The sequence below is a fragment of the Syngnathus acus genome, chromosome 1 (genome assembly GCF_901709675.1).
Source record: "Syngnathus acus chromosome 1, fSynAcu1.2, whole genome shotgun sequence".
Classification (NCBI taxonomy): Eukaryota; Metazoa; Chordata; class Actinopteri; order Syngnathiformes; family Syngnathidae; genus Syngnathus; species Syngnathus acus.
Window position 1 is genome coordinate 4886316 of NC_051087.1, and position 15044 is coordinate 4901359.

The 15044-nt window shown below is 44.8% G+C and overlaps 2 protein-coding genes across 3 annotated transcripts; one reads left to right on the plus strand and one right to left on the minus strand.

The window, feature by feature from the left end:
* The first annotated feature begins 3885 nt into the window (after positions 1 to 3885).
* On the plus strand, positions 3886 to 7526 carry LOC119136108. 2 transcript variants are annotated; one of them, XM_037274471.1, is made up of 12 exons: positions 3886 to 4278; positions 4448 to 4565; positions 4639 to 4792; positions 5470 to 5826; positions 5900 to 6181; positions 6256 to 6279; positions 6344 to 6445; positions 6513 to 6543; positions 6617 to 6666; positions 6750 to 6784; positions 6895 to 7010; positions 7041 to 7163. In XM_037274471.1, the coding sequence occupies exons 1-12, from the start codon at positions 4274 to 4276 to the stop codon at positions 7057 to 7059; spliced, it is 1293 nt and encodes a 430-aa protein (XP_037130366.1). In that variant the 5' UTR covers positions 3886 to 4273; the 3' UTR covers positions 7060 to 7163. The 2 variants fall into 2 exon arrangements, with proteins under 2 accessions (XP_037130366.1, XP_037130278.1); XM_037274383.1 differs by lacking the exons at positions 6895 to 7010; positions 7041 to 7163 and adding an exon at positions 7171 to 7526 and having other exon boundaries at positions 3929 to 4278; positions 4417 to 4565.
* A 253-nt stretch (positions 7527 to 7779) lies between these two features.
* On the minus strand, positions 7780 to 14113 carry LOC119136061. Its single transcript, XM_037274241.1, has 4 exons — positions 13633 to 14113; positions 10876 to 12701; positions 9959 to 10035; positions 7780 to 9168 (listed from the first exon to the last, which is right to left on the minus strand). The coding sequence occupies exons 2-4, from the start codon at positions 12653 to 12655 to the stop codon at positions 9073 to 9075; spliced, it is 1953 nt and encodes a 650-aa protein (XP_037130136.1). The 5' UTR covers positions 12656 to 12701; positions 13633 to 14113; the 3' UTR covers positions 7780 to 9072.
* Positions 14114 to 15044: the final 931 nt, after the last annotated feature.

Below are 15044 nucleotides of genomic sequence, written 5' to 3' on the forward strand. Positions count from 1 at the left end.
AGGCGCACACAACAAAAGCGTCGTCTCCTAAGTCCAGTTTTATTCATGCGCCTAAAAGCTTGCGCAAAATGGTTAGCAACATAGTAATTGAATTCAACGGCCTTACCTTGCCCAAATTGCTCGCTGTACACGAGCACCAAGCACAGCAGCTTGGAGAAGTTCATCTTCTTTCGATGATGACTAGGAAGGGAGGGAGCGTTCGGACCTGCTGCTGCTGCTGGTGCTGGAGCTGGAGCCGCGTGAAGAGGTGCGAGCAGGCGAATCCACTGAACCAAACGAGCCGAAAGAACTCAGCGAGCGAGCTTCCTATAAAGCGTTCAATCGCCGTCATCTTCAATGGCGCTTCGAAAGTTTGCACATTTGTTGCTCGTTCATTGGCTGCATTTGGGAACTTTATGACGAGTGCGTGCGTGCGTGCGTGCGTGATACACGTGCGCAAAAGCGGCCGCGTAAGCTTACATAACCCCCTTTGTCTTACGCCATACAGCTCCTTTAAGTCTTTACGGAATGTCATCACTGTTGCGGCTCTGGGTCACGACGAGCGGCACTTTTTGTCCCTTTCACAAGTCTTTTCGATTCTTTTCCAACTCCACTGAACATACACAGCGCCGTCCGTCTCCGCGACATTCAAGTGCCCCTTATCGCGGTGGCGCCGTTCGTGGCAGTTGTAGAAATCGTCGCTACCAAAAAGACATTCAACCTCATTAAGAAATAACTCTAAAAAAATAAAATCACAATGACGACGATTGTGGACACACACAAAGACCATAAACAAATGGAACATCACTGAAACAGCTTCTATGGTTTCACTTGCCAAATTGGTGGCATGGCTTGTTTTTATTTCGTGAGATCTGGACATCTTAAGCCCGAAATCGTTTGGGCACGATGGCGTGTAAGCAATGCACAGGCCATCATTCGGAAGCGAATCCTGCAAAAAACAACACCGATTTTATTGGCACAATCTTGGGGTGGGGGATTCAATACGATTTTGTCCCTTCTCACGTCTTTTGAGGAATTATTATTTTATTGATCGTTTGTATGTAGAAATTGTGTAATTATCTTCTTTTTCCGGGGCATTTTGTTCCCTAAAACAAATAAAATGAATAAAAACACTGACTCTTCGACTTATTGAACTGTAACTCTTTGAAGCACACGCGTGGGCCTGGGTTCTCCCCCCACACAAAATGTGTACTCGTGTTGCTTTGTGCCGTTTGACAGAGCAAAGCGCAGGTTAACTCTAATGTTTCTATGTTATTATTTATTCATCACTCTTATTTATTCATTGTTTGTGCCTTCTTGTTTTTATTTGTCTGTGTTGTTTACTTGTATGTATATCGTGTACTATGTCTTGTCACCGTGGGATAGTGGGAATGTAATTTCGATTTCTTTGTGTCTTGGCATGTGAAGAAATTGACACTAAAGCAGACTTTGACTTTGACTTTGATGTGGAGTCAGTCGACGGGGGCAGAGAATGGGCTGCTCGGTGACGTCATCAGCTCAAATTGCAATGTTTAATATGGACCGGGGCGATTCAGTTCACAGCGCTTTCATGAATATAATGTGCTTAACACGGGATAAAACACTCGACAGATTTTTCCAAATACTGTCAAGGCAGCACCTTTAAACAGCTAACACGGCACCTCTTTATTTACGCCACTTGTGGCAGAAAGACGCAAACCTTTCCATCGTCACACAGCAAAAAGGCTTTCCCAACATGCTTTGTTGCCTTTAAGCAATTATATAAACGGATACTTTTCTTCAAACGCAACGTATGTATCAAACATATAGTACGTGACAACGTGAAGAAGAAAACAGTAACCCCAGCCAATGCTTCGCCGAGGCCTCATGGACAAATTACATGCAAGCCAAGTGTTTGTGTTTGCCCATTTCGGGCTTCAAGTGATTTCTGTGGCGTCGGTGTAGCAACGTGCTGGGACAACGGCAATGCCGGGTGACAGAAGACTTGAATTTGCAAAATACGAGCGTGCATGAAACAAATGTGAGAAATGACAAAAATGTACATACAGAGTTAGACAGAGTTGTCACAAGATAAACGACTCAAAAGAGTCACAGGTACGTGCAATGGCAAGAAGAAGAAAACCCAAATAGCAAGCATTCAGGAAAACCACATGCAATTAATGAGAAGGTCAAGTACTCCACGATTTGTGGATGGGGACTTTCTCTTTCAATACCCGTTGACACATCCTGGCCACTAGAGGGTAGTATAACACAGACGCTATAATGCACATCGAAAAGGACCCCTCCTCGGATGCTGAGCCCGACGGTGATCGATACGTGTGCGATTTTGCAAATGTTCCTCGGTTATTCGCACAGTGCAGGAAGCGGTCCCTGCTTCTCAGAGATGGGGACTCGAGTCACTGTGACTTGGACTCGAGTCGACTCGAGTCGCTGTTTTGATGACTTGTGACTTGACAAAAATAAAAAAAACTCGAGACTCGACTTGGACTTGGAAGTTAAAGACTCGGGACTCGAAAAGCCCATGCAGTGACTAAAATGCAAAGAGCCTTTTCCCAGGTAAGAAACCTCCCGACAGGGATTTCCGCTTGACAATACCGCCTGCACTCAAAATGGGTCGCTCCTCTCCCCTGGAACTTGTAAACGGGTCACGTAGTCATGTGCGCCAGAGGAGAGTTCAACTATTTCGAGAAAGCTCCTGGTGAAGGTGACAAAAAGCAGAGCGGATGGAGCCCGTGCTCTTTCATCCAAGACCATGAAAGATTTTTGAAATGTAGCCACATTCGTATCACGGGAATCATTAGGATCCAATGCCCTAATGCGGACATGATTAAAGACGTTATTTTTAATTGTTTGCGAACAAATCACTGCCTTGGGTCCTTAAGTATGAGATCAAAGAACATTAGGAAGTGAATTTGGCCAGTGGTGATTTACAGTCACACCAGGGCGGAACAATTTTTGAAAAATAATCCACTGTATCTTAATAAATCGCAGTTCCTCAGTCGACACCTCGGCTCTAACCTAAGAATTACCACAACAAATTATACTCCAGACTATGATGCACTCGCAAAAAAGGGAAACCAACAATACTATTACTTTCTTTAGATGTATTCTTTCACTGATTCTTCAAGATGATGTATTTGGTCAGAATGTTTGCCGTTGGATGTGATTTCGCCTCATGAGATGAACATATTTCGTAAATCTGACCTGCAGGCGCTGAAGTGATGGAAAATGCTATTCATTATAACAGTGTCGTATTTAATAAGAATCGCTGATAGTAGTTTTTTGGTGAAATGTTTTTTTAATGCTGTTAATGAATGCATTTGTTTTCAAAAAGCTTTTTTTTTTTAAAATCCATGCTTTAGTATCTACTAGAAGTAAAAACCTTTGATGCAATGACCTTTACATGTCATTTATATTACTTCACACAAACACTACATCCATCTGCTCCTGGTTCGGCCCCCCGGTCAAAATTTAGAACCCAATTCGGCCCGCAAGTCAAAATGTTTGCCCACCCCCGGTATAGCCTGTTGTTGCCTATTCGTGTCTGTTCTCGGAGTTGTATTGTGTCAAATAGAGTTCCCCCAAAATTGCGACTTGGACTCCGGTGCGACTTTTATGTTTTTCTTCTTCTCGACTATGCATTTTAAAGTTAAAGCCAAACGTTTTATGGCTGGTGCGACTTGCACTCGGGGGCGACTTGTAGCCGGGGAATTACGGTAATTGCATTCTCCTTTTAGTCAAAGACATTTTATTAAGGACTCATTTAAACTCTTCCAAAATGTGATGATGCCCTGGAGAAAAAAGCAGCTCATCAGTGGCCGCGCAACGGTCCTGCGACTGCTGCGCGCAACACCGTGAAGCCGAGCGGCCACGAAGACCCGCGAGGAGACAGCTCGAGCCTTCTGGGATGCAGGAAAACAAACATCCATATGCCAGCAGTTATTGAGGTCGCTTGAAGGTTATCAGATCATCTTGAAACAACATGAATGGACAAAAGAAAAGACAATGGCGGGCCTGCTTTTGATTCGGATGACGTCATACATCCGATCGGTGGACACCACACAAAAAGGAAGTGTCTGCAGGTTCAGCCCCCTACATCACAACACTCCGCGTGACTTCAGAAGGATGTCATGTGTGAAGCAAGTCAAGAGAGGAAGAAAGACAGGGAGGTGTTGGGGGGAGCAGCTTTTTGTCGAGGCAGCTTGAAGCAGTCGCTCTTTTCCTCGTCTGCATCAAAGATGCAAAGTGGACGATCACTTTGGACACAAAAGCTGCTGCTAACTTCTTTCGCGCTATGGAGTAAGAAACACCGTCCGATCCAATATTGTCGTCCACTTAGCCGTCCGTCCGTGTGTTTACATGTCGTTTGGCTGCACCGTTGCTTCATCTGGAAGGGGAACCGATTCCACTTGCGTAACGTCCGCTTCTTTTGACCAGCAACACTTTGGGTTTCCACGTCTGCTCGCAGCCCGCCCGCCCCTGAACTTGGGATCCGTTCGTGGTCCGGAGCCTCGGTGGCTCTGGTCTGCCGGGCCTCAGAAGGTCACCGAGGAATCCTCTTCAAATTGTTCAGATTCACCGTAGAGGTCATTATTCTTTAGGCTTTCGGGTTTTCCAGGATGTTTGAGTCTGTCCACTTGTGTTTCCCCTTTCCTTCAGGTGGACGCAGTGGAGCTGTCTCCCACCGAGGAGGTCCTCTTTAACGTCCACCCATCCGTGACAGGGGAACCTGAACTTTTTTGCTGCATGTATAAGAACCAGCAAGGCCTCTATAGTGCTTTCAGTCCCTATCTATCCATTAAACATCCAACAAGTAAGTGGCGCTCGAAAAATCACTCAGCGCTGATTTCACCGTTACATGTGGCACGAAATAACAAACCCTGCCATCCGCCGCAGGTGCGTGCGCGGTGTGTATCGCGGTCGTCACGTCCTGCGTTCGATTTGGAACGCTCCCGCCCACTCGCAACATCACACACAATGCACATTGCAGATAGTCACAACGGGGGCTTTGGTGAGCAAGAGCGGTAAACCGCACGATAGGTACTCTGGAAGGAAATCTATTCTTCTTGGGGTGTGTCGTTTTTACGCCAACCGAATTCTCGACCATGAGTTCTTCAAAATGCTTTGGTGAGCAAGAGCGGTAAACCGCACGATAGGTACTCTGGAAGGAAATCTATTCTTCTTGGGGTGTGTCGTTTTTACGCCAACCGAACACTCGACCATGAGTTCTTCAAAATGTTTCCACGTGCGTAGGTTGCACGGCAAATTGCCCATATGTGATGATTTTGCTGATCAGGAAAAGAAAGTCAGGTGAGGGTTCATTTTGGAGGACTACCTCAAGACTGGATCGTGTGTCCCCACAGCTCAGGACAGGAGGACCGCGCCAAACGACAGATTCCTCCACCGCTGCTGCGGAAATGAAAAAAGCAAATTGAGAGAACGTGCATATATATGTCGCCATTGTGTCATTCATGTTTCTTGCCTGCCCAGATGTCGCCCCCACTCTGGCTGTACCCACCCTACCACCTCCAGTCCTGTCAGTGGATCCCCCCAGTGGCACGGTTGAACGTGGCGACATGTTGTCCTTCAGCTGTTCCATCCCGGCTCTTCCGTCTGCCTACAACCCGACCTCCCTTCTTTTGCTGCGGTCATCCTCCAGCGGGGAGTCCGTGAGCAGTCAGCATCATGACGCTGGCGTGTCAAAGCTGGAATCCCAAGCGGGAGTGTTCAGTGTGGGGCCGGTGAAACGGGGAGAAGGCGGCGAGTACGCCTGCATCTACCGCACCGCCACCGCAGGGGACATTTTCAATTCAACTCTCAGCAACAAGATTCGAATCACCGTGAGAGGTGATTGCACTTTGCACCCGAGTTTCATTCCTGATTCTTTGTAACTGGCTTTTTTTGGGATACGTCCATGCAGATAATCTGCCCGTACCCACCCTTGTCCTCCAACGAGACAAACAAGTGTGGCACATGCTCTGCACGGGTTCCCCCGCGTACCCCGGCCCAGTGTTCACCCTCTACTTGTTGGACAGACAACTTCCCGTAGCCAGTCAACATGCACACCTCACCAGCCACAAAATCACCTTTCCAGTGCCCGTGCAGGACACTTTGGTGGCTTCGTACCAGTGCCAGTACAGCATTCTCTTGGGAGGGAAGTGGATTCACTCGGAACGTAGCCGCCCTCTGGCCATTTCCAAAGGTACTCACTTTGGCCGCTTCTCCTCATTAGTGTTGCTCGTGAGTCTTACATGCAAAATGTTTTTTTTTCTTCAGGTCTTCCTTCTCCATCGCCAGCAGGTAGCTAACGTTATGTGAGTCCGACGACATTTTCATGCCATACGTCTGTCTCCCTTGTGTGCAGATGTGTCAAGTGTGGATTGGCCTCTGATCCTTGGCGCCTTATCAACTGTGGTGCTCTTCCTCTGCTCACTGGGCCTACTGGTGGTGGTGGTGCTTAAAAAAGGTACAGTTGGTCTCTGCGTATTTTGCTTTTGTGCAGCCATGAACTTGCCTTTTTTTTTTTTTTTTAGTGAAAGCAGCAGCTGATGAAAAGAAGAGAAGGTATTGAGTTGAAAGCACGGCATTGATTTTTTTCATTTTTCACGTGTGAGTGTTTGTCTCTTTTTCGGGGGAGACTGGAAGCAAAGTTTTGGACTCAAGTTCACGCCAAGGATCCCGTTGTTGGTGAGATTGATGGAAACAAAGGAAACGGATTTGTTTATAATGTCATGAAATCATGTGGGGGGGTTTTCTTTTCCTTTTTGCAGACCTAACTCTCAGGTGTCCCAGTGTCACCTCCCAGGTAATTATTACTCATCAGCTATAAACCAATTTGCTGACATCAGAAGTCATCCAGTCATTCATCTGCTGTTGAGTTTGCAATCATTTATTTTAACCTTTGTACAAATACAGATAAGACTTTTATCTCACTCACGTGTCAGCGCTAATTCTCAGTTGTCCGACGACCAAGGTCAGCCAGTCCACTCGAAATTAAGGGCCTTCTTCTTGTTCAGTAGAATCGATGATTGCTCGCACTAAAATGTGACACGGCTCCCTTCCAAACCGTGCGAGAGTTGACCAAAAACAAAACTAGAAGCTATGCTGCAGGAAAACGCTTTCATGCTGGCTTGCTCGCAGCTTGTCTTATGATTGTGTTGATGTTGTTTGTGTGTATATGTGCGTGCACAGGAATGGGCCAGCGGGGACACCACCGCCAGATCCCCATTATGGAACTCCCACACCACATTCACAAATCCCATCCATTAGAACACCCATGTATTTATACTTTACTATTGTGTGTCTGTGTAGCATAAGCTGGCTTTAAACACAGCAAGACAGGAAAAGCTATTTCCTTACTTCCTATTTCACACGGAGAGCCACGCTTCTACAATTAGACAGGATGTGATGTTTCCTTTATGTAGCTACCTGCCACTAGTGCTTAATAAAATCTGCCAAGTTGTGATGAATGTATTGCGACATGACACACAACACGTCTCACACATACACACAAGCCCTGGAAAAAAATATATGACACGTAATTTGAATTCTACTCTTAAAGAAATTTACTTCATGTGATTTTCTATAGAAGCATCACTAACTTTTTTTCAGAAGCAAGGACAAAAAAAAAAGTTGAGTATTGGTTGTCCACTGTAAGTGTCGCTAAATATCCTGTAGAGGGCGCTGCTAATGTATAGTAATGTTCAAGCAGAATCTTGCTTTATGTTCCTCTTGATTGCGACAAAAGCAAACCAAAAAGAAGCTGTCACAGAAAATACCACAAAGGTCTTTTTTTTTTTTGCTCTATGGAAGAAAGAACACGCCGGGGGCCGATGCACCTTCCAATTGTTTTGTTGGCTGCTGGGCAATAATAACGCCTCACTGAAAATCACTCAGTGAACTTTACCAAGTGGCACATCTTGTACTGAGGGATTTTGTCACCAAAACGAGCTATTTTATTTTATTTTTTAACTTTCACAGCCACTCAACTCTAATTACCATCGGTTAAATGAAGTCATGTCAAAATCCATCAAATTAAAAATCCATCCATAGTAACACTGCGTGGAAAATGTCAAGTCATTTCAACCTGCTGCTTATTAACAAGTTTCATTCCAAAGTTCAACATTTACTGCTTGACTCAAAAAGGTGTCAAGGTGTGGTACAATAGAGTTAGTTTTATTCACGTGTACTCTGGACTCATAATTCACCTGCAAAATCCAGACCGATTTTATTGCACCATAATCCAGGTTTTGGGATTAACTCCTGGGATGTTCGTTCCACTATGACAAACTCATTAGAAAAGTATCAACTTTGTGATCACATGAAAAAAGAAAGTCATAAATCACTTTTTTTTTTTTTTTTAATCAGTCAATAGGGACTTCATTAGCTCAACATTTGCGGTAGAAATTCAGATTAGAAACATGTTTTGCTAAATCTCGTCAGTGCTAGCTCGATTACGTTAAAAACTAGCTTGCATAAGCACTAAAAGGTGGATTTTATGGGATGGATGTTGCACTGGATGACATTTGATTGCACGGATTATAAAGTGAGATGGCATAAAAAGATAAACTCTTTGATTGTTTTAATGAGGATTTTTGGATTTTTCGATTCTGATTTGACACAATAAAATTCCAATAACTGATCGACTGATTGAAAAAAAAAAAAAAACCCACCATATTTAAATAACATTTTTTACAATAATAAAGAGAACAATTTACAGAAATGTTTACTTTTATACATTCTTATTTTTTTAACAATGTATTGTCTTTCAACATTTGCTTGACTATAAAACATTGTGGGAAATGTTGCTAAATTGATTGTCATAATTTTCATACGTGTTAATAAAAAGAAGCAAACATTTTGGCAGAATTATTTTTGGATTTAAAAGACCTAATATTGACCAAATAGATTATCTGGTTGATTCAGAGTCGATCAGGACCTAGTTTTTATTTTTATGATTTCAGATAAATACAAGAGAATATTCTAATAAATGTGATTAAAGCGTCTACAAGTGCAATTTGTTTCAAGTCATTTTTCCCACCCCGTTTGATGACAATCTTGACCCTTTCCTCATTTTCACAACCTTTCTCCTAATCATTGCTCGTGCGGGTTGTGTCCGTTGACTTGTCCCGTCTCCCACAAATGCACCAAGGGGGTCTTGTGTCTGGAGCTGTGGGAGCCCCGCACCACCTAAACGGCAACGAAAATGCACAAAGACATCAAGACTTCTTGAACAAGCTTTACAATTGCGAGTTGGGTCAATTAACACACCGCAAGTACAATCATTCAAGATTATCTTTCAGACATCTGACAAACTGGACAGGGACGAGAAGAAAAAAAAAAATCTCCAATTTGGCCCGATTATTACACTATTTACCCTGCCTGAAACATGAATGTCAAAATCGGATATCGCCTAATCTCCATGTCATCTTTTTGAATGACTTTCTTGGGCTTCCCCAGAGATGAGATCATTACGGCATAATCATCCACAGATAATGAAAGAGTGGAAAGAGACAACACTTTAAAATAGATGCAAGAAGCCACAAGGCAGGTAACAAAACTCAACACACACACATGGTCCCCAGACTATCCCCTGCCTCCTTATCTCCGAAGATAAGCTGCTCGCTGTGTGTTCGGAGAGCTATCAGATGTTTTGCGACCAACATTTGGCGCCGCCGAGATGCTTGTTTCCTGTCTGCATTGAAGCCTGTGAACCTTTTCAACAAGAATGCATTCATATTCACCCCCAACGGAGTGCCTCGTTGTTTCGCTGCGGGTAGTTCCAGAGGTAACTCTGTTGACTGCGTTTCAAAGACAGGTGATTTTCTCCCATTTTTTTTTTTATTCACTATATCAGGGTTTTGAAATTTTGGGAGTGCATCAGTCCTCACGTTTGTATAATGGAATACACACAGGATATAAATTAAGCTAGTCGCTCATTTAAATCAGGTTCAAATTAATGAGGTGCCCTTTTGCTTACTTTTTGCTGGTTCACTTGGTCTCCGCGGTCCTGGTCCGGCGGGGGCCACATACCGGGTTTTCCAGCGGATTGATGAGCTGGTGGAGGCAGATTTAAATTAGGGAGCAAACAAAAGACACACACAAAAAGTCCCTATTTTTCACAATTATTTGTCAAGTGTTATCATAGACACACCCAATTCACTTTGTCATCCACTTGATAGCTTTTTCATACAAATGAGACCCGCCCAAAGATTGAAGGGAACCCACCCTGACAGCAAACAGACAAAGTTCTATTTACAAATGACACATTTCCAACGAGGCGAAAGCGTGACTACAACGTGTCACAGAATGGAATGGAGCAGGTCGACCAAATGCAGCTCGGACCCGAGTTTATAGAAGGAGAAGTGGAGTTGGAATGGAGGATGAAGGGGAACAGACAGACGGACGGACAAACTAACAACGACCTAGCAAAACAACAAAGTGACTGACCGACACACACACTGGCTAACAGAAACGGCATTGACAGACAAAGACGCAGGACGAGAGACAAGAAGACGTGGGACGAGAACAATCCAAGATGGAGCGAGGGGCAGACGGGACTTAAATACACGACGGGTAACGAGCGGTAGGTGAGGATGATCACACTGATCATGGGCAGACACAGGAAGGGAGGGGCGAGCACGGGAACAGAAACTATGACAACCTACACAACTTTGATACATGTCGATATCTACAAGATTGACAACAGGACTAATTCTGAATTGAAATGATGACTAATTATGCAAAAACATTCATCTTAATTATTAGAATACTACACTTGGATGATCGATACGCACACGCAGTTTGCATATGCTTTCTGCAGTATCACGATACGTAATGCAACGATGGGATTTGGAAGCCCTTTCCCATTCATCCTTTATATTTTGCTGGACTGACCTGCGGTGTAATTCCCATCAGACCCCGAAGAATCCAGACCAGATGCTCGGAGGCTCCTATCCATGCCGACCGGCCTCCCATCACTTCCTCCTCCCCCGTAAAGGTTGATCCTCTGCTTGCGTAGTTCTTTCTCCCTCTCTTGAGCTTCCCGGATATCCCGCTCCACCTTAATATCATTAGTGAGGGATCGCAACTTGAAGAAAGGGTTCTCCTTGGGCAACATCTCATCTGTGTCCACCTCCATATTGTTTGGAGGTCCAGAACAGGATGGGAAGATGTAGGCAGCTTCTGCATCTTGATCATGTCCCTCTGCATTGGTGAGGAGGTGCTTCAATGCCGGGCCGTTCGACTTGTTCTCCATGATGATGACCTGGCAAGACATTCCCTCGGATAAACCGGGTCCTTTGGGAGTTGAAGACGCGTAAGGACCTCCCGGAGGTTCTATACTCTGTCTCCTCTCTGATCGTTTCACAGTTGACGCCTGTGATGAGGTCTCATCCTGACTGTCTGAACTGGAGGAACTGGTTCTTCTTCCAACAGACATACTCAGGGATGACTCCCTGCGGTTTTGAAAGGCTTCAAAAAGCTCTTTCTTCTCTTTCAGTTGTCGAACCGTCCCCTTATCATAAAAACCGAGAACCTTCCCCAGCTTGACCAGATCTTGCTCGCGGCCGACGTCCTCGTGGATTTCATGTTGCATGATTTTTCCTGCCAGTTCCCTGTCCACGCCATGGAATTTCTCCGACTTGGCGGCGACGGTCTGGTTGATGAGAATGGTTTTCATCAGGGGGATCTCAACGTACTCTGCGGAGGCATTCGGAAGACCCCGAGATCTTCTTAAACTATGTTCTCGCTCAATGGCCCGTTTGATCTCCCTCTCGATGGGGGTGTCTTTGGGCTTAGTTTCTTGGATGTTCGAAGCGCTACGTGGGGAGAGGTCTTCGGATAATCCACTATCGTCACTTGAGTCGCTCTCCATTTTGATACGACACTCAGCAATGTCCTTATTGTTTCTCTTCCCGTCCTGTGTTTGGACAAGTTCTTTAGATGGCACCAGTAGTTTGCCTTGCTCCTGTCCAAGCAACTTGTGGTACTGCTCTCCTGTTTCGCTTTCCCCTTCTGCTCTTTCCCCTGCCCCGTCTGCTTGCCTTTCTCTCACTGTGACAACGCAGACGGAGCCTTTGGAAGCCACCTCGCCCTGATTGGGTGTCTCCATGGCAACGCCAGACAAAGGTGCAGAGTTCTGGCCGAGCACCTGTTGAGCAGCTTCCTGGTTCCCTCCCTTGGGGGTGAGCTCATTTTGCTCTTGAGACACTAGCACCTCCTTCTGGCCGTCTAAGGAAATAACATTTGAGGTTGAGTCGGTGCAGTGTGAACACACCGAACCCTTGGAACTGCACGTGTTGGTTTCTTTTTCTTCTTCGTCAGCCAAAGTAGCTGAAGATGAGGATTGTTGAACATTTTGATAACAATCTGGCTTGATATCTTCATCACTGGGCAACTCTAGCTCCTTTCCTTCCAAGCTGGAGAAAGCACCTTGTCTGATCATCATCTTAAACTCATCGGGTTCTTCATGAGACTCGGCCTGCTGGGGAGCTTGTACCCATTCTGTCACGGTCTCTCTAATTTGGCCTTGATCCTTGCATCCCTGGAACACTTCAGTGCCATCTTCTGGCTCTCCCCTGGGGGCTTTTTGGTCAAGGCAGGCGTCCACCGCAGACTCCTGCTTGTCGAGCGAGTCTAAGGGACCTTTTTGCTTTTGCAGGGACACTGTTGCCATGGTGACAACAGTCAGGCTCTTTTGATCTCTAGACAATCAGTAACCACTATAAGGACATAAAGCAGAGGGTTGAGCACCGCAGGGATTTTTTTTTTTTTTTACAGCAGGACCACAAAGCAACAGTATAACAAATATAGAAAACAACTGCAGGATTGTGAAGTACGACATAAACTCAGAATTGTGAGGCAGCACCAAATCTTGCAGCTGCTCTGTAGCCAAGGCCCTCCAATGAAACAATATACGATAACCGACCCCCAGAACACCTTTAATCCTTAATGACTGTCACTTTATTTTCACTTTTATGACCGTCAATGTGTTAATGTTAGTCGGCATTAATGCGCTGGTGGCCATTGTGCAGCTCATAAACCCACATTATATTTAATCAGCTTAAATACACACACACACACACACACGCACACACACACACACACACACACACACACACACACACACACACACACACACACACACACACACACACATGCCCGCACACACTCACACACAATTTTTGATTTTTTTGTTAGCTATAAACTAATAAACAAAATGATTAAATAATAGTGATAATAAAACAATCTGCTGTAATATGAGTTTCACCTTTTTAAATTAATCTAAAATAAAGTAGCTCTTCCACAAAAAAACAAAAACATTTGAAGACATTCCCATTTTACTGATATGACACGCACGTCATAGTACGTACGGGTATCGTAGATACAGAACAGGCCATGAGAGATTCGGATTAAAACCATCATTGCATAACAAGTTTGTGTTTGCCTCATTATCTAAAGGAGCTTTTTATTTTGCTATCAAAAGAACGCCAAAATTTTAACATCATTAAAAATACATCGAGTGCAGGCGGCAATTTGAAATGAGGTTATTTTAACATTAAAAAAAACAAATGAATGGAAATATATCCATACTGATTTACAGGAGATATTTCAACTCAATCGACCTCATCCTTTTTGAACAATTCCACTTACCTATTAAACAGCAAAGAGGCCCTCAAAATGTCACACATCTTCAACGCTCTTCCCACCATTCTCAGTTTGCACATCTGCAGTGCACAATGCTGACCAGCAATCAGTCTCTAAATGCATAAACCATAATGACAACACACATACAAGAGGCTTACTTCATTGCCGCTGCGGATTAAGAAATACTAATCCTATTTTGGAGCGACCCCGTGTTTGTTTCACAATGCTCGCACATTCACTTCCATTGGGAAAAACAGATGCAAAGTTCAATTAAGGGCAGTTATATCATTAGAAAACCCCAAGTGCTACTTTTCATGGAAAGAAGTTTTTTTTGCACAGTTTAAGGACAATAAATGACAGACACAAAATTGTGTTATAAGTACTTTACTCTCAATAGGAGACAGATGGACAGAATGTATGTACTGTATTTTCTGCACTATAAGGTGCACCGGATGATAAGGTGCACCTTCAATGAATGGCCCATTTTAAAATGTTGTCCATATATAAATCCATATATTTGGACACGCCTGCTGGAGTGGCTCAATATTGGTCCATATATAAGGCGCACCGGATTATAAAACGCACTGTCGACTTTGGAGAAAATTGGAGGTTTTTAGGTGCGCCTTATAGTGCGGAAAATACGGTATTAGGACGGTGGGACACAATCTTCTTGTGCTCCTGTCGTCTCATTGGGACAAAGCTCCTTGGTGGGATCCAGCCAAACGGGCGGAAGCATGTCCAGACACGCCGCCTGAGCCGTGAACTCCTCCATCTCCTCCTGGCTCACCTCTCTGGTCTTGCTGAACAGGTAAGCGCGCATCACCGTGTCGTTCTTGTCGAAGCGCAACAACAGACAGTCCGCGCACGACGTGTAGAGCAAAGTCACGGTGATGTTGCCCTCGTCACGGAAGCGAAGAGCGCTGCCCTCTAGTGTCACGTTGTGGGCACTGGAGAGGCATTTCCCCTCCATGTGAACTCTGGGTGTGTAGGAAATGTCATGGCCTGGAGTCACACGGACGTCTATGCTGGCGCTGTCTCTGCGCTTAAAGTAGGAAAGTTGACCCGGGTCGATTAAACCGCCCGAAACTAGAGCCCAGCGCCCGGCCAGGTCGTCGGGGTTCATTCCTTCCCGAGGCCGGAGCAGGTCTTCGCAGGCAAACGGGGCCGAGCCAACAAAGCACCACCAGACGGAGGCCAACACCACCCACCGAGCAAACGCTCCTGCTGGATACATGTTCTCAGATTCCTTTCCAATTTTTCTTGCTGAGATCAGGGCGGATCTGCTTATATAGTTGATTTTAATTGTGCAATACTAAACTCCACAGACGCATGTTGGACTGTGACCCTTGGGTACACTTGATTTACCAAAAGTCCTTTTCGCAACAAAATAAATCAAACAATCGAATATGTTGTGGAGT

What these genes read in the sequence shown, in the direction of transcription:
- LOC119136108 (XM_037274383.1), top strand. Translation starts at nt 4,110, where the DNA reads ATGTGTGAAGCAAGTCAAGAGAGGAAGAAAGACAGGGAGGTGTTGGGG. An exon ending in ATCCATTAAACATCCAACAA is followed by an intron (nt 4,793 to 5,469) that starts GTAAGTGGCGCT and finishes TTGCCTGCCCAG; the next exon opens with ATGTCGCCCCCACTCTGGCT. An exon ending in GGTGGTGGTGCTTAAAAAAG is followed by an intron (nt 6,446 to 6,512) that starts GTACAGTTGGTC and finishes TTTTTTTTTTAG; the next exon opens with TGAAAGCAGCAGCTGATGAA.
- LOC119136061 (XM_037274241.1), bottom strand. Translation starts at nt 12,655, where the DNA reads ATGGCAACAGTGTCCCTGCAAAAGCAAAAAGGTCCCTTAGACTCGCTC. An exon ending in TGATGGGAATTACACCGCAG is followed by an intron (nt 10,036 to 10,875) that starts GTCAGTCCAGCA and finishes TGCCTCCACCAG; the next exon opens with CTCATCAATCCGCTGGAAAA. An exon ending in ACCAAGTGAACCAGCAAAAA is followed by an intron (nt 9,169 to 9,958) that starts GTAAGCAAAAGG and finishes GTTGCCGTTTAG; the next exon opens with GTGGTGCGGGGCTCCCACAG.